Source organism: Micropterus salmoides, unplaced genomic scaffold (assembly GCF_014851395.1).
Source record: "Micropterus salmoides isolate LMB-PRFRI ecotype aquatic unplaced genomic scaffold, ASM1485139v1 Ms_hic_scaffold_3, whole genome shotgun sequence".
Lineage (NCBI taxonomy): Eukaryota > Metazoa > Chordata > Actinopteri > Centrarchiformes > Centrarchidae > Micropterus > Micropterus salmoides.
The window spans coordinates 27,783,129-27,806,170 of NW_024042261.1; the positions used below are offsets into that span (position 1 = coordinate 27,783,129).

General features: G+C 39.2%; 1 protein-coding gene across 9 annotated transcripts in view; it reads right to left on the minus strand.

Moving 5' to 3' along the window:
* The window catches only part of cadm1b (cell adhesion molecule 1b), a 146,226-nt gene that overhangs the window by 14,380 nt on the left and 108,804 nt on the right, over window positions 1-23,042 (minus strand). For 7 of the 9 annotated variants that reach the window (XM_038692590.1, XM_038692589.1, XM_038692596.1 and 4 more), the window contains 5 exons: window positions 22,385-22,522; window positions 12,320-12,478; window positions 10,739-10,835; window positions 10,271-10,443; window positions 1,311-1,361 (listed from right to left, as the gene is read on the minus strand). In XM_038692590.1, the coding sequence (XP_038548518.1) occupies window positions 1,311-1,361; window positions 10,271-10,443; window positions 10,739-10,835; window positions 12,320-12,478; window positions 22,385-22,522 (618 nt within the window). The other 2 variants (XM_038692597.1, XM_038692591.1) reach the window with 2 other exon arrangements.

Below are 23,042 nucleotides of genomic sequence, written 5' to 3' on the forward strand. Positions count from 1 at the left end.
TTACATCCTCACAGCATGTACTGCATAAATCATGGTAAATCCTCTTTCAAGCCTGTCGGAAATTACTGGAATGCTACAGCAGAAAACACGGAGACGACTGCATCAGTGCAACTCCGAGGAGAAGAGCTTAGGGAAAAAATGCAGAGTAATGCACACTTCTGTAAATGCAACTTCCTGTTTGAGTGAGCCACACCAAGAGAGAGTCAGAGAGCCGAAGTGAGGCTGTATCCATGCAGCAACTTTATGAAAGAGGGGATGAAAAGCAGGATTGAAGAACACGCAACGAAGAAGAACTCTTAGCGATCAGAGATTTTAAAAAACAAGACAGGAGACATCACAGACTACAGACTGTGCCATTTATGTGAATATTAACCATATTTTTAAAGAAATAAATCCATAATGCACAAACAAGCTGTTGAAAAGCCAATTGTTTGATATAATAAATGTATAAGTGAACGATATCTGAAAGCTGCCACATTAGAATATTGGCACTTTTGATGCAGTCTCACACTGAGTTTCAAACTTATTCTGTGCATGTTGCCCCTCCACATTTTCATGACTGTATGAATTGCAAACGGTCATGACAAAAGGGCCAAATTGCCGTATCTCTAGAGCAGCTATTGACGAACCGATCTATTCTTTAAGGATAGTTTTTTGTATTGAAATGTCACATTCTGGCATATCCAAATGTCAACTCCCAAGGTTGCCTCGCCATCTGTCTAGCTTTATTGGTGCTTTTGAAATAATAGCGATTTAAAAAAAAAAAAAAGGTTAATATTTAAATACATTTCTGCAACAATCGAAGTATAAAATAGTGTGTACAGAAGATGCCAAAAGGTTGCTCTGCTATAAACACCGCAAATGAACTGCCTTTCACTCATTTCATATGTCTTTGCGAAAATAGTTATTGATGTTTTTTCTGGCTCGCAAAGATGAAATGTGACTGGCATTTGTAGGGGAGATGTAAAGAGCATTATAATATGATGGATGGGCTGGCTGAGATATAGCTGCAGATACTGATAAGATAGCAGAACAGCAAAGCAGAGTCTCTAGATTTTCTCAGATCAAACATGTGACTGCAAAGGGCCATGACAGGTGTCTCTGACAGCCCTGCGCTGCCTGTCCTCAATGTCACCTATCAGCAGCACTATCTGATTAAAACTGGCCATCCACAGTCTCTCTTAGCCTTAGGTACAAGCCCTTGTTCTTTCTCTCCCCAATCACCTGACCACACATGCATGCAAGCACCCACACACACACACAGACACACATGGTTGCTGTGCGGGACAGTAGTGGGGGGAATACAGTACCTTGCGTGTTGACTGGGTTGGTGGTGGGTGTGGGGCTAGTAGTGGGAGCATCTAGATGAAAAGAGTAAAAAAAATAAAGAACATGTATAAGAAATAAGGGAAGACAAGAGTAAAGAAATAGACAAAAGTCATTGAAGATGAGAAGCTATAGAAATTATAACAAGCTTCTTTAGCTTCTGTGGTGAGTTCATTTCTAAGAGTGTTTTTAGCTAAATGCTAACGCCAGCATGCTAACATGGCCACAATGGCAATGTTAACATACTGATGTTTAGCAGGTATAATGTGTACCATTGTCACCATGTTATGTTAGTGTGTTGGCAGACTAACATTTACGAATTAGCTGATGGAAATATCATTAGTTTTGCAAGTAGTTCAACCAAAGTATTGCACAACTTCAATATTTGACCTGATGATGGACTAGATGAATAGTTAAGGGATCTCCAAATTGTTACAATTCATCCTGAGGGCGACATGAAGGTATGAATCAAATTTCATGCCAATCAATCAAATACTGGACAATATATCAAATTTAATACTGGTAATGTCATTCTCAGCTACAAGAAATCAAGGGATCACCAAAGTCATTAGGATTTGTCACCTGGGAACCACGTACAAAATATTGTACCAATCCAGATGTTGTGATATTTCACTGGAAAACTGAAAACTTCAACTTGCTAGTGGTTCTGGAGGAGAATTCATGGGATCACCAAAGTATATCTGGACAAAATGTTATGGTAATCCATCCAATAGTTGAGATATTTCACTAAAAACCAAAGATGTCAACCCCTAAAGGGAACTAATGGAAACGCCAGGGGATAACCCAAATCATTAGCCTATATCCTCTTGGAACAATTAATGTCTTTACAAAATGTCATGGCCATCCATCCAACAGTTGTTCAGATATTTCAGTCTGGATCAAAGGGGTGGACCGACTGACCTACAGACCAGCGCTGCCATCCACAGAGCAATGCCTCTAAAAAGACACTAATACCTCACCATGCTAGGGTTGTATTATATTTCATTATGGTAAGCTATTGTGTTCCTTTTTTGATACATTTTCTAATTAACTATGAATAATAATGTCTGGCAATCATGGAGAGGTATTGCCATTTTCCACAGTCTCTCTCAGTAATTAAGTCAAACTGCAAATTAAACCACTCTGGTGGTCTCCCGCTGCAGAACAGTAGAGCCCCAAGCAGCATCCTCTGCCCCACACTGTACTGATTAGACCTGTCACTAACCCCCAAACAAAATAATCAGAAAGACAAAATGGAGGGCAATTCAGGTATGCAATGGTACTAAGGAGTGCTGAAAGCTTCCTCATCAGGGGAATATCTGCCAGGCTGTGGTGCAGGGTAAAGATAGCACGACCCCTTGCTGTGGGAGAGTCGCAGCAGGAGAAATTGGCTGGCTGTCTCCATGCCTTTACTGTCTGTATTCCATCAAAAGACAGCAGTGGGGGACCACACACTCCCAAACTAATGATAAAACATCAAGGACAGCATAATGTTGCCGCCGGGGATGGAGTTTATGGCAGAGGTGGTGTTGATGGTGGTAGGGGGGTATCAGGGTATCAGGAAAAGATTCTCCTCTGACAGTATTTGAAGATGGGCGTATGCTAGATTTCTTTCCTTGTGACCGAAGGCAGTCTGATAGCTGAAATGTCAGTGTCTGGAAGAGGGAAATTGGCCATTCAGGGAAGAGGGTCTTCACAAAGGCCTGGATAGGATGTGGCACATATAATATCCAGGCGAACAAGAATTCTCCATGGGCAATTTCCAGGCTGGATGACTCTGGGCTCAGCATTATGAGGGCTGAAATATGAGTGTATTTTGGAGAGGCCATATTTTCAGGGAGCATTTGTATCAGTGAGGAATTTGATATGAGAAAATGTAACCATAAAGTGAAACAATGTAGGAGAAATTGTTTATCTATACCTGCTTAAACCTGTCTGCCAACACAACAGCAGGGAAGAGATTTTTTTCTTTTCTTTTGTCTTATTTGTTTTCTCCTGCTTAAATGTTACTTTTACATCAAGTTTTATATAGGGGTTCTTCAAAAACAAAGGGAACTGTCTGCAAAATAAGCCATTTTAGCTTGTTTTATATCATGAAAAATGAATCTACAAGCTGATGTGTTGAAAGTTGTTCCTCATGGTTTTGCACATTGTGAAAAACCAGTGTGATTCACAAGGACAGTTTTACAACAGCCTTTCATAAGAACAGGGAGACTCGTGAGTCCTGCCTGCTCGTGTTATGTCAAAACCCTGATAAAACCCACATTTCCAGTGGCTTGTGAATCTTTGACTTCTTGTCCATGGATGATTTATAGGTCAAAGAGTCAACTGTGGGCTAAACCGTGGTGGTAAAGGCAGCGATGCTGTCTCGCCAACAGGCACTATGTGTGAGTTATAGCATCAGGTCACCTCTGAGAGAGAAAGGCCTCCCTCTGGCCAGCTGTCACACACCACACACCAGCCAGGGGGCACAATTCACATCCTGCTTACAGACACACCCTTGCACAGAACAGCATGACAAGCCTCTCTCAGCCTTTCGACCGGCCACATACAATACATGCACCACAATAGGACTTGATTTGACGTGGATTTACCTTGGCCTCACACCTGTCTGGGCTGTCGCACAGTGAAAGGTCATTAGTCTTTTTGAAATAGGAAGAGCCCGAAGGACTAGCGCTGGCAGAGGTGGCAGCAGGATGAAAGAAAATTGATGGACAATCCAGCTTGGCTCTATGAACAATGCTCATAATAAAGCAATATGTATCAAGAACAAAACAACCCATTAAAAGAAATAGGCTGCATGCAGTTGACTAAACAAAAGGCATTTTGATATGTTTGTGATGGCTTTAACTGGAGCAAGAGCTCATAAATTACACACAGAAAAAATGCTGGATAAGAGAAGCAAACGGTAATTTTGTGACCAAAGTTAGTGGGCTTTGTTAGTTAGTAGGATGAGAGTGCTGGATAATAGCTGCTGTGCGGTTTGAAATTGTGCGCTGCTGCTAAAAGCTACACAAAAATAGAACAAGGTTATCATGCTAAGACCAGTCAGTGTTGCAGAAGCACACGCTAATTAAGCCACTGTAGCAAGCATGATTAGTCTGGGACAACAAACCCTCACATGGACCACAACATGATTTTGTCTGGCATTAAATCCTCCAGAAAAGAGGAGTGGGAGTTGCAGACATAATTATATGCGGTTATGAGCACCTTTTTACCAATCTCCTGTGTCTCATTATAGCCAGCTGAAGTCATTGAGCTTCCAACGCTTGTACACCAGAGAAATGGTGTTTAATGGAAATTGGTAAAATATGTGGATAGTAAGTTACTAATTGAAGACATCGTGGCCAAAGGCACAAACATTGATAGCAAATACACTTTAGGCAGAAATGATAGGGTGTTTTTTCTGGACCAGAGAACATTTGCCTCCCATTGCTTTTCATTCATTCATGCAAGTGTTATGGGTACAGCATGAAGCAAATGATACATGAATTTAACAGCAGTAGATACACACATCATGAGTTCTTAAATGCCCGCAGGCAATTCAGTGAAGACTTCGGAACTATTATAATATTATATTATTACTTTACAAATCTGTGTGTAAGAATAACAAACATGCTTTCCCTAAATTTTTAATTTTAAAAAAACACAATCTTGAGAGGAAACACAATTTCAAAGAAATCTTTACACAACAATTAAGAATTTAGTCGTGATAGTTTGAATAAGTCTGCATTGAGTGAGCTATTTGCCAGCATATGCTGTCCTTTTGTTTGGGAGTGATCATAATAGGCCCATTGGGAACAAGCAGATGTCATCATCTGCCTGGCAGAGCACGATGATGAATAACCATGCAGCGGCAGAGTTAAGAGAGTCACAGGAAACCTATGTCACAGTGACAAAGTCACATATGTCAGCTGGTGCAATAAACACATTTCAACAAACATCAACCAACCTACAGAACCGCTGAACATCAAACATCACAGATGATGTGAAAAATCTGTATATGTTCCATTACCTGCATGCAGGAGTTGTTTTCCCCATACAATTTCAAATATTTCAGCAATAAAAAAGTGGAATACCAGTGCTCCTCTGAGTGCTTTGTACCTGAGAGATTTGGATTAGTGAGATCCTACAGCGTTTGAAACCCCGTTTATTAAACATTCGTAAAACCCCACATGGGTTTTTCTCCTGAAAATTCAAAACATCAACATTCAGGAGGCAGTGATTTCACAAGTTTTTGAAGTTTCCAGGTGAAGAAATTCAGTCCCAGGTTACTGTCACAAAGCCAAAAAACTGCATTAGTCCTGCACCCATAACACTTCCTGTTTTTCTCCCGACTCTGACAGGTTTTTTGACGCCTTTGCCCAAGATCTTGTCCCTCCATTAAAATCCTATTCACTGCTTGCCCTACAATTGGGTGAAATGGTGTGGCAGTTAAAACCATTACAAATGCATTTATTTTCACAAATGCACATTTTCAGCAAGTGGCATAAACATTTGCCAGCCAGACAAAAAAAAGTTACATTGCTGGTTTTTGACACACAGTTCATAGCTGTCAACACGACCTAAACAAGCAGATAATAATGAAAACAATGTCACCATTCCGAAACCTGCAATCGGCCACAATGAGCCCATTTCCAACAACAGTTTTGCTTTTAGCACAACAATCTGCACCTCAGCTCCTCTCCTGAGTCCGATCCCGCTGATTTGGGCACATGTTAGCTTTAAACATGAGTGTTGGTTTCAGTGGCCAAATATAACAATCATCATGCATCAATGTGCGATGAATCAGATGTAATGATGTGCTTTTGTACAATAGCATAACCCACCAGGGTTTGGATGTTTTAAACAGAGATATAGCGGCCCTGTCTCTTTCTAGTGTGACAACGTTTGAATTGTGCATGGACAGATCAAACTGTTTCATTTAAAGTAGCATTTAGCTGTTGTCATTGTTCTCTGAACAGTATGATTCCTCACACCTGTCTGGACCTATCAACAAAATAAGCACACTAGTTTTGGTAATCCAGGGTTCTAAAAGTTACCATATGTGTGAAAGTTATTGGCATTGGTCCAAACAGTGAGCTTAGAACAATTTTGCCAGCTAAATAAAAATGCAAACATATAAATAGAAAGGATTATAGTAACAATTATAATCATAATCAATTAGATTATATTTTTCTGATGCCATTAAAAGTTTTGTACAGAAGGAAGCATATAGTATGCTGCGATGCACTAATTTTTCATAATCTAAAGATCCCCAAAGATATGTTTAAAGACATTAAAATACACTATTTTGAAAAATGTGTGTCTGATACGTGTTTTTTTCCACAAACAAGTGTGATTACCGAGTAAAAAATTATAAAAATTACATCTACTCCCTCTCACTCATTAAATAATCCAGATTCTATGAATATGCAAATATTGGTAATATCAGTCCATTAGCAGTATACACTGTATGTGCACTGGAGGCTTCAGGGCTTGTTTAAGTTGCATACCGGACAATTATTGGCCTCCAAGATAGTTAGTCGTGTGTACTTGTCTCAAATTTAAGGTGAGCACAGAGAAACTTAGGCAGATGAATGAGAAAACAGCCTTCTACTGTCAAACTCTGAACATATATCATTCTGCACAAACATCTGACCGTAACAATATATAGTGAGTGGAGGAGGACTTCAAGTTTTGAGCCTCCTCAGTTATTCCATCCTGGATTTGCCATGATTCAAAACACTCTTAGATATAAATATTTTAGTCAGTTAGTTTGAGGACAACCAAACCTTAATCTAACCCTAACATCAAGAAATATGACTAAATATTACATAAAGCCTTACAAACATCTGAGGCTTAACCTGCATTAAGTAAAAGATGCAGAAATACAATTTTCGTACATATTACTTGAGAGTCTATACAGAAGATTCACCCTATTCCTGGTTTCAGGTTTGGTCACTGGCAGGCAATGTTCTTGGCACACAGGCAGAAACAAATTGAAACTTGGGAGCGAAATATAAAATCCTCTTCTAAACAGCAGGGAGCAGGCACTCCAAGGAGAGAAAGCTAAACTTACCAACAATGGCTGCACCTGCTGCAAATTTATTTTCCCTTCGTCCTCATCACCCCTGCCAGCTACCAAAAAGTAGGAAATTAAGGTGTGTATACTGACGTCACGTTACATGATTCTAAATTGTGAAGTACTTCTCATTTTCAAAACATCAGACAGTTACCTCCTGCTGTTCCTTCTCTGGGATTCAAGTGCAAAGATGCCTGGTGCACCTTTAAACAACACAATTTGTAAAAATGTTTGTAAAAACATGTTTCAGATTATGTGTGATGGCACACAAGTGAATTCACAGGCAATATACTTGCTTATTATATTTCTTATCTTTTATTAAATTTTTTTATGTATATGTTATATATATTGTGCTGTTTTAATTGTTGTATTGTGGATTGTGATGTGTGAAAACAAGGAAACAACCATGTTAAGGTTAAAAGACGAAACGTCTGCGAAGAGAGGTTCAGACCAAGGGGAACAAACTGTCTGCTGCATTTAAAGTCATGTCCTGGGAGAGATGGTCCCTCCATTGCCCTTTACTGGTTGGCTGCAGAACACATTGAAATTCCACCCATTTCAATATAAGTCAACAGAACCAAAGCCCATCTTTATCGTGGAAATATGAGGTTGAATTTCTGCTATGAGACCCAAAAGTCATAGCCAATGGCAGAGTCATAGTCTGCTGTCTTATGATGCTTTTGTTTTTTTAAGGAGCAGTTTGAGATTGTCTCATTTATCTGTCTGTTAAATATGAAGCTACAATCGGAAGTCGGTTAGCTTAGAATGGAATAAAACTGGAAGCAGAGGGAACCAGTTAGGTAGGGGGTGAAACAAATAATGACATAATCGACAAAAATCACTGATGAAATTAGTTGTCAAAAAATGTAATAATCGATTAGTTCATGACGTTATCGGACCGTAGTGACACTGTCAGCTGGAGTGAAGTTAACAGTAAAGTTAGCAACATCAGTGATAGTATTAATACATTCATGACCTAAAAAGTGTGGGAGCATTCCACTCTTCACTCAGCCAAGAAGGTTGTGAACTGCAGCATTTGCAAAGCTGACCTTTCCTGGCATGGGGAATACCAGGTACGCTGGAGCATCTGAAAAGGAGGCACGTTAACGTTAATCTCTCTGGATGATGAGGACTTGAATCGATAAGCTAGTTAGCAAGCTGGCTAACTTTATGTTAAAAGCCATGTTACTTTACTACTTCATTATTATTTACCCTATTGTAAATTCAGCTAATGTGATACATTAAGTTGTTCCTTTCTTTGTGAAGAAATATTGTCACTAGATATGCCTTGTTAACAGCAGATGAGCTGCACAGATCAGTGCATCGCACACCTTTGCACACACTGTTATTTCTCACTGTATATACCTGTTTTGTCCATGACAGGACTTTCTGTTGCTAGAGCAGAAAAATTCACTAAAAGATAATTTTTTGAACGCAGGCTTTAGTTTATTATATTTATTGTTAAGTGGCACATTCTTAAAACAACGTCAAGCTTAGCGAAATAAGAGGCACTGAGCAATTTTGCGATTCATAATCCATATACTCAATTATTAGTTTTGATAATCGATAGATTATTTGACTATCAAAATAGTCGTTAGTTGCAGACCTATGGTTATTATATTTTGCCCTAAAATGCAATGTCATGGTTTCATTTGGGCAAAAAATTAATACTAGGTAGAGTCATCATATACTCTAAATACTGCATTGGGTAATCTTGTACAAAACACAAGGATAGCACATCACGACAACAATGAATTTTCTATTCTCAGACACAATATATGTGTCTGGTGGCTGCCTGTGCAAATCTGCTGGTAAAAGTTGAATAAAGGTCAACTCTGACCTCAATTTATTCATAATATTATTTAAATTCATGTAACAGACATGTTGACATATTGAAAATTCAGGGGACTAAACTGCAGTTGTAAATGAGAGAGATGGGTCTTAAGTCTAGATTTAAAGGGGAATTTTAAATATTAAAGTCTGTTTACAGGTCTTGGGAAGTGGCTCAGAGGAGATAAATTGCCTCAGGTGATGTCCCAGTATCTCTGGTTCTGCTGCATTGATTTTGATTCTTTTTGTTTTCAACTATCCATCATGAGTCCTACAGTGGTATAGGAGTGTAATTCTAAATCAGAGGAGTTTTCTTTTTAAAGTGGCTATGGATGTGGTAGGCCTGACATTGAAGGGTAAACTGTTCCATGGAATGGGAGAAGCAACGGAAAAGGCCACCAGACCCGACCAGGAGATCGCACAGAAACAGGAAAGACACTCTTGAAATGTGCAAGCTGAATTTAAAAGAAGTGAATTTGGGGGGACGGTGGGTACATTCAACAAGAGTAAGTGTAATGTGACTGTATGTATTCAGGCTTGGTGCTTCTTCTGGGTCTGTTGAATTACTATTAAGTATATGGCAATATAGGCTGTTTTTCCATTTTCTACTCTGCTGCGCAAACTGTTGCTTCAAAAATAAAAATCTACCACATAAAATCTTCCTGGGTTTCTAACATACCAGTCCAAAGTCATCAGTCACTTTATCCATTCCTTTCTATTCTGTATGGTTCAAACTCATCATGCATTAATAGTACAGCTGCAGCGCAAATCTTTCAACATAAATTCGGAGTTCTGTGGATTTGTCAACTGCAGCCACCTTCTGTGATTTTAAGCTCCCTGTTGCTCTCAATAATGTCTTACATCCATATATGTTTGAAATGTGATTCTGCTTGTTACACAACTACTGTAGTAAATCCTTTATAGTTCCAATACAATCCCTTGACTGCCAAAGCCATAAAACTTCCTTTATCAACACTACAGACTGAATCCTGGTGTTAAAGAGTGATGGAGGCATTTAAACATCAAGTACAATGAAGCATTAATACCTACCATATACATAGAGGATGTAGTCATCATAGGCCTCTCCTACAGCATTGGATGCCACGCAGCGATAGGTACCATTGTAGGACTTGTTGAGGTTCTCGATGTAGAGATCAGAGCCTGTGACCACAGCGTGAGGTGGCACATCCTCGTCTACTCTTAGCCAGTTGATCTGATGGGGACTGGAAAGCATAAATACCACACACATCACTCAGGCGCTGTCTATCCATGCTAGAAATCTGAAATAAAGGTCAAATCTGAGATCGTCTGAGGAGGGCTATCACCAGGCCCTGTCTAATGATGTGCTTTATACAGCATGCAAACAACTGGTAACATTTTAATGGTACAATGAAATGTGAAGGTTAAGGGGGTGCTCGGATTGTTGGAAAAAGCATATACAGTGGAAAGTAGGACACTTAATAGAAATTTCAATATGTTTTGAAGTGTTGAAGTATGTCCATCTGGGTGAATACTCACTGTGGTTTTCCTTCTGCGATACATGTCAAATCTAGATTGTCACCCTCTCTAGTTAAACCTTCAGGATATGTCACCACAATCTTCACTTCTGGTTTATCTGGAAAGAAAAGCAATGAGTATTTACAATACTCCAATGTCATAAGTTATAACAAAACTGCCCTTTTCCTCTTACCTACAGCCAAAGTACAACACTTCTAAATGAATCACCAAAAGTGAAACATAAACTATGATGAAATGATTATCCTGTGTGCTCAGACAGACATCCAGTCAGTCTACAGTACCTTACAGCAAAATGATTTTTTTCTTCTTATCAATGCTAGCCAAAGATTACCAAAATGTCAAGCGGTTCCAGTCAAGCTTTCTCTTTTTCCTTGAAAGGTCAGATAAAACAGTTGTCTACCTGAAAAAAAATTAATATTCCACACAGACTACAAAAGGGTACCTTAACCTTTCTTTGACGTTTAACAGTGTAAGGCAGCCTGTATTACCTCTTCAATCAATGCACCATTTAAAGAACACCTAAACATCATTTGACACCTGAGTAAAAGTATTTTTCCTGTTGTGACTGTATCCCATGGGCTAAGGCTGAAAGAATACCAGGACTGCATCATCCAAAGATAACAGACATACAATGTCTCTATGATCAGTTGGGCAAAGGATACACTGGGAGTACCTGGGACACCTACACCACACCCAACTGTGGTGTAGGTGTATATCAGTGTAAGTACAAAATATGACACCTGACCACACTCAGCAATAATGTTGGGTTCAGGAGACTGATGCCATTCAACTCATAGAGGCCAATAAAGCAATGCTGCTCGCTTTCAAAATCTAGTGTGGATTTACTCTGGAAAGGAAAATTTTACAAGTGTAGCCATTGTGACTCTATGGGTCATACTAACGTTTCACCCACCACCTCATTGTAGAGAGTTGAATGAAGATGTAGATCCCTATGCCATAATGGCAATTCCAGGTGGCTACTTTCTGTCATTTAGTAGCCAAAGGTCAGATGAGACAAATTCTGTAGCCCCTACTCAACTGTCACGGAATTATCATGACACCGGATTCAGACTACATGATACCAGCCTGATAACACCCCAACCCAACAGATGGAGGGCGCCTGGAACAGAAATGGCCTTACAGAGGCAAGTGGTCTGTCTATTCTCTCCATCAAGCCACTCCAAGAATTTATGACTATTATCTGAACCAATGACCATCTTAACAGACAAAAATATTATGTAGTCTGAAGCCAGCATGAGGTATATTTATAGATTTATCAATTTTCTCCAATCAGCATTAATGTGCTTCTACTGACTGTAAAAGGACCCTGTAAACAGTAGACCCTGTAGGATCTTGGTTATTCTGCCTCAACTTTTACAAACTGTGATTATTATTGTTAGTGGGTGGTACCTTTCAATCATCAGAAGTGTCTGCAGTAGTCAAATGACAACAAATTCCACAGCCCCACCAATAAGAAGTTACGCCAACATCTAGCCCAAGCAAGAGAAAATCTCTGGCGTTGTCTGTGAGGCCTTTGTTTAGTTATGGGCATGAAAAAAACTACAGTTTTAGGTCACTCACATAGCACTTCCAAGTGTCTTTGAGCCAGGAGGTCCTTTACAGCTGGGTGGTCAATAATGCAGTCCACTGGCACTCCATCATCCTCTTTGGTGACAGAAAATCTTACCCGGCTGGTGGCAGTAAACATCCTGTCATATGTCTCCTCAACTGTTGTCTCACCTAGAAAAACGTCACAAGCATAAGAGGTGAAAAAAGTTAACGGCTAAACAGCTCAAAAACAAATTTCCCATCCTGTAGCAGCGCCAACCTGCAGTGACCATAATGAGCAAATAGTCATAGCTATTAAGAGCACATTACCTGTCAAATTGGAGTGCTTTTGAATGGCATTTACATTTAATTTATGATTCGGTGATGTGGTTCCCAAACGAGACTTTAGAGCATTCAGACGGGCCCGAGGCCTTCGATTCTGACTAGAGCAGCGAGGAGCGGCTGGGTCATATAAGCCTGATAATGAATGCACTGCAGCTTGAGGGTTGAGCATTGTTGGGGCTAACCCTGCAGTAATCTGCTGCCCACAAGGCCCTGGGCTGTCAGAGGGGCATTCATTTAGAGAGCATTACAATGCCACAGGGGCATCGCATTAGCTGCAGTGCTGAGTGTGATGGTTTACTCGCACGTAATGAAGTGAGGAAATAATTACAGCCCCACTCTGACCTGCAGCACACTTCCATTTCAGCCTTGTCACAGGGGAGCCCAGCTGGACTCATGGAGGGCAAAACACTGTTGTTCCACAGTTGATGATCACCAATACACACATATGTGGCCTCCTGATGGATATTAACCCCGTGTAACACACACCCACCCACCCACCCAAGACCTGCCTGCATAAAATTTAAAGTACCGGGTCTGGTCAGTGGTCAATGCGCTTGAGGGGCATTAAACTTGACCACTCTGCCAACTGCGGTGAGAGAACAGGCTGTTTGAAAAGCTCACTGACCATTAGAGAAGAGCAAGTAAGTAATAATAGTAACATAATGATGAACAGCAGGAATAAAAAGTGTGGCTGCGTGATGAGAATGCTTAGAAAATAAATGGCTTTGATTTAGAAACAGTGATTATCTTGTTATTTTGCTGCAGAAGCACTGACTGGTATTCACTGACATTTAAACCCTTAACATACAGATTATAGAACACATAATGTCTGTTATAAATGTCTTTGCCCCCATAAGTTGTTAACTATAGCCTATATCTAAGTGATTTGACTTCACTCTAAAAAACTCTGCAGGCATTAACGTGACACACCGCAAATTAGTTAATCCCAACCATCTTTAGTTAAAGGAGCGTGCTGTGATCAGTGGTAATACTCACAGAACAATGCCCTCTTGTTCCTCGCCAAATAACAACACAGATTTAAGAGCTCCATTGTCATCATGCAATCACAAAGCCTAAAGCACCGCACTAGGTCACATTTGTAAGGTCAATGAGGGCGTTTCCAAGCACACCCGCCCTGTGCGTCCAAACAGTGGGGTGAAGTGGAATATCAATTGGAGGGGTGTGATGATGAGTCATTATCCTCTCAGCCAGTCACAATAATTGTCTCATACCAATCACAGAGCCACATTACTGAAATGGCTCAGGAAAAGATGGCACAGAGCAAATGTGGTAGGTTGGATGAAATGTTTAAATCACAATACTAATATGGATATTTTCCAAAAATCTGTGTATCATGAAATGGCAAGTGTGTAGAGAATCACACAAAAAATAATCACAGTGATTCAAAAGCATTGAATAGTGTTCCACTGTTATGTATAAAATGCAAATTATATATATATATATATATATTCACTCTCCTCGTTTACTCCTCTCACAGAGAGCGAAGCATCAGAACTCTTGACCCGTAGCCGTCCAACTACATGCCCACTGGACCCGATTCCTACGAATCTCCTCCAAGCCATATCTCCTACTGTGGTCCCGACAATCCCTCATGTGATAAATACTTCTCTGGCTTCAGGAACCTCAAAAGGGCCCGGGTTACACCCTTGCTCAAAAAGCCCTCACTTGACCCAACTCAAGTTGAGAACTATCGATCAGGTTATTTCTCGCCTCGACTATTGCAATGCCCTCCAAGCAAGTCTTCCAGCTTGTGCAGTGAAACCCTTACAAATGGTTCAGAATGCAGCAGCACGTCTGGTTTTTGATCAGCCCAAAAAGACTCATGTCACTCCATTACTCAGGGACCTCCACTGGCTCCCCGTGGCCTCCAGAATCAAATTCAAGTAACAAATGCTTGCATACAGAGTGACTACTAGGTCTGCACCCATCTACCTAAACTCCATAATACAAACTTACGTTCCTTCTCAGCCGCTACGCTCCTCCAACGAACGCCGCCTGGTTATGCCATCCCTTCACACAAAGCAATCCCAGTCCCGGCTATTCTCATCTGTGACACCACGATGGTGGAACGAGCTTCCACACGCCATCAGAGCAGTGGCGTCCCACTCTAACTTCAAGATGTTCTTGAAAACTCATCACTTCCGAGAACACTTCCTCTTATAACACCTCTAATTCCTAACCTCTAACATGCACGTCCTGTGCTCTTCTTCTTCTATCCCCTACAATGATCTTGTATTGATTGCACTTTTTTGTTTTGATTGCACTTTTTATTAACTCTTACTTCCTTCCCTAGGTATTTACCCCATTGATGTACCATGAGCTCTTACTAGTACTTATTGCTGCTCTTACTAGTATGTATTGTCAGTTGTAGATCTGTATTTGATGCTCTGTTGATGCTTGTATGTTGTTCCTCAAATGTAAGTCGCTTTGGCTAAAAGCCAAATGAGTAAATGTAAAAATGTAATATATATATATATATATATATATATATATATATATATATATATCTGTCAAACAAAAACTTTAAGGGAAGAACATTTAACTAATAAGACATCACCATGAAAACTTCTGCAGTTGATTTCTTACAATAAGACAATCATTTTTTGTGTTACAAGTTTTCTGAAATGTTAAATTTAGATATGCAAATGAGAAAAAGATTAGCTAATTTGCATACAAATGAAATATGAACACTGGACAAAGCCAGGTTCAAAATTCTTGTTTCATTTTAGTGAAATATTAAAGATTTTTTCAGATGAAATTTTCGATGTCAACATTTTCACCATTTATTTTAGGAATAAAATTTTCTATAAATCAGGGCATCAGGTACAATGTGGCATGAGAAAAAATAATTACATTTTGCAAGACACTGCAGGTGTATGGGATAAACATTTTTAACTTCTTCAGTTCATTGCTTATATTAAGACACTTTTATATTACAAGTTATCTGAAATGGTATGTTTATATATGCAAATGAGGCATCCAATTAAGTGTTTTTACAGAAAATAAATCTGAACTAATATAAACACCTAAATGTGTATTTTGGATGTTTGACAGATGGTGTAGAACCAGATGTCATGGAAGCAAAATATTATAATCTTTGGTGTCGAACTCATCCCAATGTGTTAATGCCGCAAAGCTGTGACTGAGTGAACATCTGAGGTTGACTGAGCTGAGGTAAGAAAGTTTGATAAATTAAATATAAGACAAGAAGTGGTCCAACTGACCATAAGGAGTTGCTCTGTGTGCTTGAGCTGCACAAACAAGAACGAGAGAGATGCGTCAATAAAATAAGCTATTTAGCTATATAAGGTGCCTTTCGCTGAAACATGGTAAACTTTTCATGAAGTCGATGCACGTGTCAATGTCAAGCGAGAGAGCTCATGTGGAGAGAGGGAATGTGAATACGGACAGTGTCAATGTGATGTAAACATTTTCTTTTATCATGAAGCCTCTGTAATACTCTGCAGATCTTGAGTTTAACAGTGAAGTGTATGAATTACACTGCAGACTGGAGTCTCTCAGTGACAGAGAGATGCCCCTCTATGAAACATCTCTCTCTCGTCCAGGGGCTTTCTCTCAGCCTCCATCTCGATTAGTTCTCATGCATTACTTCCGTGTTGTTGACTTTGTAGTTGCTGTGGCTGCTGTCTGCTGTACTGTAAAACATTCTGCAATTGTTAGATATAATGTGTCCTGGCCATTCAAATGGATACAAAATACATGAATATAGTGCACCATTTAGTATGTGTGTGTTAGTGTCATCATTATACAGACTGACCTTCTGTTACCACCCCAAACTGTTACTGACTGAAAGTTTCCCTGATGAAGGGTTATAATTGTTGACAACCTTTGTAAATTAGATTAAATTCATCATTAATCCTTAAGAGAAACTCAGAATTTCCCTGGTCTTGCCACCCTGACATTTGTTCTCGACATGGCATGCATATTTTTAGTAATTTTGATCAATTCATGACATATATCATGTTATTCAATTATTTTGTTTGAATACATTTTCACTACATTATAATGGTATATATTATTTCATGTTTTGGCATCTCAAACCCCCAAAATGTCAGGTGGTGCAACCGTCTGTGCAAATAAACAGATTTTGAAAAGATTTTAAATTGTGTTTTAAGGATAATAATTTCAAAATAAAATACTGTGGCAAGATGTTTTGTTTTAAAGAGGTGGTAAAGCACTGCTCTGAAAACAGCTTGTTTGTAGTCCAGCCGTTTCTCCTCCTTCACTGTGACGTCACAATGAAAACGCGTCATAAAGCTTGCCAAGCGGCTAGCGGGGTCAGGCACACCCTCAAACCAAGCTAGTCTGAACGGAGGCCCTTTGATTTTAGTTAAGCCCCTTTTCCACTGCATAGTACCAGCTCGACTTGGCTCGACTCGCCTTTGTTTGGTTTTCCATTGTAGAAATGTTGTACCTGTACCTGCTTCCAGGTACTTTTTTTCGTATCACCTCACCTCCGTTGAGGTTCCAAGTGAGCTGAGGGAAATATTCACTATTAACTGCATCATCATTGCGTGTGCCAGACAGAGGCCAGCAACAGAAAGTTTTATATTTTACAGTATGTAATTTCATCACTAAATCCACTTCTGAGAAGTTTTGAGGTGAGAAATTAAGTGTGTAGATTTCGAATATTGACAGTTTTACGAGAAGTGATGGCAGAACAAAAATGTGCTTGAATATTTTCGGAGTTGAGGAGCTCCGCAAGTGGCTGCGGGGGTTGCCTGTGCCAACCCGTGGGAGGAGCTTGCGAGGCCGGCCAGCCGCCCGCTCAGAGAGCCCTCTGCTCCCGCCGTCACACAGACCGCTGCAGCAACGGCAGAGGAAAACACAGCTGTAAGGTTTTCATACCGCTTATCTGTCTTTACATTCTGAGTAATGTTGGAAAGTTTTAACTTAAAAAACCTGTAAGTATGCTTTATTATTTGTGAATTATATTTAAAATAAAAATAGTAATGTAACTTCACAGACTGTTCAAGTGCGGAGTTGTTGTAAACGTTGGCTAACACAGCTAAAGTTATAGCTATAATGATAATGTTACACCCGATGTAAAAGCTACCGTTCAAATTATTTGGCCAATTTTTATGTAAAATTGAGTTGAAATATGGTGATTTTTGTAGTGGTTTATTGTAAAATGTGGAACAATGGTGTTGTGGAGTGGTAATAACTTGCTAGGTTATAGTCGCAGTCTGAAGCGGCTATGATTTGGATCACATTACCTTGTTTCTTACAACCCGTCCTTCTCTGCTTCTGATTGGCTAGTAGTCTGCGAATGTACAACTCCCAACAAAGATTTTGTACATGCAAGATCTCTGTAGCTCAAGAGCGGAGTGTACAACACAGAGGGTGAAAAGAGGAGCTGCAGCAATGTGCAGTATGAGGAAAAATATGGAGTTGAAAATTAAACCATGTAAACCTGTTCTGGTACAACCCCTAATTAAGATTTTGAACCTGAAAATGAGCATAATACCACCTCTTTAAACCTTTCACATAAACCAAATTTTACAAGTACCAATAGATTTGAAGTTGTTGAGATAACTGAAAAACTTTCAGCTGTCCAGCAATTTGCATGTTCTCAATTGTCAGGGTGGCACAACTGTGAGCATGCGACTTTTAATCTGAAGTGAAAAGTTATTAACAGTAATAGGATATTGCATCATCTAAAGGGCCCCAAGTGATCTTTATGTCTGAGTGAAAAGGTTTGTATATCTTTTTCAAATTATGATAAAAATACATATGTTGAAGTTACATTTAGGCTGGTTCACTCTCCATGTCAGGTGGTACAACTAATATAATACTTTAATTTATCATAAAACCTTTTATTTTATCAAAACAATATATGTATGACATTGCTACCAAAGGCAAATTCTTATACAGTTGTCATATTAGGAGCCTGTTAAATTTGAAATAAGTTGCAACGTCAGGTGGTGCAACCAGTGTCAGGTGTCACAACTGCAAGGAAAGTCATTCTAATTCTCGAATTTATTTACGCACAACACTAAAATTACAGCTGATTTTGTGCAAAAAAACCTGCATTGCTTGCATGCAGTGTTAAAGAGACTTTGCAAGATTGCACCACCCTGCCTTGTACTACCATGTCTGTATGAAAGTCCCATGATGCTGTGTCTCTCATTTGACCACTGCACCATGCAAAATACCAAAGGGACAGGCAAAACACATTTCAAGGGCAGGAAAATAGCATTGCTTGCACTCGTCTCAGCTCTCTCATCTCATTAATTTGACTTCTAGTATGAATTATTTTTGGTTATGATTCTTCTTACAAAATCATTTTAACATAACAGTTGGCAAACTTCTGAAAGTTCAGAGTCATGTTTTGAAGATCAGACTCATACTGACGAAGCCATTATCAATGTACGGTCCAACCAACGCTTGTCAATTATCAGTGTCATCCAAACCCAGATGAGGAAAACAACTGTGGATCAGGTCGTGGAAGGACTCGAATTTGAATGCAGAGGAGATTTGAGTGTTGCAGCAGAGATGTCAAATCAAATGCTCTTGTGAGTATCAACCACTGATCAATCCCAGTGCAATCAAGCATAGCCTCTTCTCAGGGTGACATTTTCTTTCAGTCATTTTCTAACCCGGGTCTGCTGCCTGCCAACATGCTGAAAAGCAGCCACTGATCAAGCTGTTTAAACACTATAACGTAGCAGTGGTATTGCCATTAGTGAAGCAGGCTACAGTTAAGATAAAGTAGGTGCTAAACTCACTCTACACTCTACATCTGTATGGTATAACAATTACACAAGTTAATTTTAATTAACAAGCCATCCTTTATAGAGGTTTTATACACTATAATAAACGGCTTTATTAATAGTTAAAAAATAATTTGCTAATCATTTACAGATACGTTATAAACAATTAATAGGCACATTATACATTTATTTATGAATTATTAGTGTGCATTGTCCCTGTTAAATAAACCTGAAATAAAAAATTAAAAAAAACTTTCTTTTGACATTAATTAAATTAGTTAGCGCTGGAGGATTTTTATAACCTGGAGACCTACATGTTGTTCTTATTGGCATATCTGTAAATGATTAGTAAATTATTTATTAGCTACTAATAAAACCATGAATTACAGCATAAAGCCTCTATAGATGGCGCCTTATTAGGGAAGTTGTATCAATATTAGTTTTAAAAACTTAACACTGATTTATTTACATTAGTTACAAAAGCAGCTCTTATAATGTATTGTCATTAACTAACTTGATTTCTCTCCAGCTTTCAACCTTATCTTTATTCTTTTATTCAGTGTATTTGTTTATACTTGCAGTCTTTCCTACTTTCTATTGCAACTGCTGTTCAACTTTCTCTCAGGATTATCTTATATTGCACAGCCATTTCACTGAAGAAGAGGCTGAGACACTGTCAAAAGCTTAGAAAAAAGTGGGTTTCTGAGCCTTGAGTTTATAATATTTATTCACAAATAAAAGTCCCTGAGGTCAAGAGACAAACTATTCTTAAGCTCTTGTAATTTTCAAACATATACAATTAAAAGAGTAAAAAAAGTAAATAAAGCTTTTATTTGATCTGCTAAGAGGTTCCCAAAAGATCTTTTACTGAATACTGATAGCCTGGCTTTGCCAGACCTTTTCATGAATTAGTCTGGATCCTCTCTGTTAATTTTTGTTTTCTAAAGGGCGTTATCAACTGTCACAGACCAAAATGCCTCTGGATGCAATTGGATAGACGTACAGCCAATCAGAGCAATATAATGTGAACAGCGAGGCCAGTTTTACTGTCAGAAGCACGGCAAAACATCTTTCTTATAAAGAAAAGCTTTAAGTACAGTTATTGGATCTTCGTTTAGAGGTAATATACCATCCAATAAATTTAATACTGATGCAATAGTGGCTGTAACAGAACTCTGTACACCAGCAGCAGCCATTTTGGTTGTTTACAAAAATGTCTCAACGGCGCTCCTCTGTCAGTCAATGTATCAAACCCACCCCATATTAGATAAATGGTTGTGACTGGCCTGACTGGATCCAGGACAGGTGAAAATCTGTCTGAATGGGTGGGGGGCCAGATATATCTGCCAGAGCAAATGAAACATGGGCAGATTTGTCTAGTTCCCAAGCTCGATTGTTACCATAATACAAAATCTTTTTAAATCAACTTTGAAATGGCAGCTTTAATGGTGGAGTGCATCCTATAGAAGTGTTTGTAAAAAGCATGACATTTCTAGCTGTTTCCACCAATTAAAATCGAAATATTTCTAATTTTAAAAAATTGAAAAACAAGGTCTACTAACGTTTCAAAAATCTGATTAAACCTCCTGCACACAGCTTCACATACAAATTTTAAAACACATAATTTAAATCCGTCTGTCCGATTTGAACATCCTCCTGTGCTTTAGCAGCAGCTGAGCACCAGGCACCACTACATTTAAATAATATTGCAGCTGTCATTTATGCTAACAAGCATTTTGCCACCTTGTGTGTTGAGTCTCTCTCTCAGGCCATCACTCCCCTACCTGCCAGCATGATAAATGGTTGCAAAACCAATTCGACCAATTTGAAAGTGTGTTTAAATTAGCTGGCAGACGTCTTGCCTGCACACAGACGTAATACAACCATGATCACAGAGATTCTATAAAGTAGAATTCTGTAAAGTGCAGTGGCTAATGAATTGTTTAGTACGTCCATAATGACTAGTGATTTGTGTTTCCTGGGGTACAGGAGGACATGACTCTCTGGCTCTTTTTATGTATCCACTGCCACTATGGATTAGCCCTGCTCAGCATGTCAGTGGCATTTCGCTGATCTAACCATCCTGTTGTCTCTCCCTCCCCTACACAACACTTGACAACTCATAAACAGAAATTGACTTCGACTCCTGTAGGGAACACTGGAGGCACAGATGGCATTTAGCTTCAGATTCGCTCTTGTCTAAATATTTCATCTCTCAACAAGCCAAATGAATCCTCTCCATTCTAATACATATATAATTTGACAACAAGCCCAGAGATATCCACTCTGTGTAAATACAATATGACTAAAATGAATATCCCCTCTTTGCTGTACAATACGTACCTAATGAATAATTGATGACCCCTAATCATAACTGAGAGGTAATAAGGAATTCTCCCCACCCCAGATTATATACCCCTCTCTGCAACAGCCTACAGCTGGCTGAAAGGCACTGAAATGAAGGGGAAATGTGCAGATATGAGCTCATAACCATGTTGACTATGTATAGATTGTTTAAAGAAAGGCTGTCTAGTCTTAAAAACATAGAAATCAATCAGCAGTCGAGGTGTAACTAAATGTGATCAGTAAATATTTATGCTATTTTAAATCTTAACACAGTGTGAAAATGCCTTTAAGGCAAATGCTTTGTAAAATGTAAAAAACATGATCCTGGATTACAGCTCTTGCAGTTGTGTGTGCATAGTTTGGTCATTACATGCTGTAGCTGAGCAAGCAGTCAAGCAAATGGATAGGGGATTTCACACACTAGCAAAAAGGTAGAAAGAAAGAAAGAATGCACTGCCAGGCATAATTATCTTCCATTGTACTTCCTATACATGTCAGTAACATACTGTAATGAGTCCAACACACATTAATGTTTTAGAGGAGAACTACATTTTGTTCGCAGAGGAAGCACCTCCAGAGACTGGGACTTATAGGGAAGTGGACAGGCCTGGGGCATGTGAAGCAAACCGGGGGAGGCTGTTATTCTACTGACCTGTCAGTTCTTCCTCCCCTTTCATCCATCTGATGGAGGCAGCTGGCTTGCTGCCCATGGCTGTGCAGGTGAGCTCCGTCTCGTTTCCCTCGCTGACCAGGTCCTCTCGGCTCTCAATGACTGGGCTGCCTGGTGGGACTGAACCACAGCAACAGTTGGAGACACCAGCATGACAACATTGATATATATATACATACACACACACACACACACACACACACAACATTTGTTAACACTTAAGGGAACAAAATACATGTTTAAAGTTCTTGCCATAAAGAAATCACTATGAGTTTGTGTTAAGACTTAACACTTAATTGATCATCAATGAATCAATGTTACAGGTACTACATATATTCATTTATATGCTACCAAAGAAGGTGGAATCTGCTTACATAAATTTGTTTCAGAAACATGCATTGATCAGCCTCTCTGAAAGCAAAACCTGTTCATACTCAATCTTAGTGACTAAGTATCATAGTGACTAAGTATCATTTGCAAAATAGTATCATCAGTGATGTTATTGGGTAGCTGTTTTTTAAGCTTTAACATGTCTGCCCATTTCCCCCTGACTTTACAACTGGCAACTAGCTTGTAAATGAGACATAAACAAGCTCGTGCAAAAACTTGTAGTATGTTTGCATCTTACTACCAGTTTGAT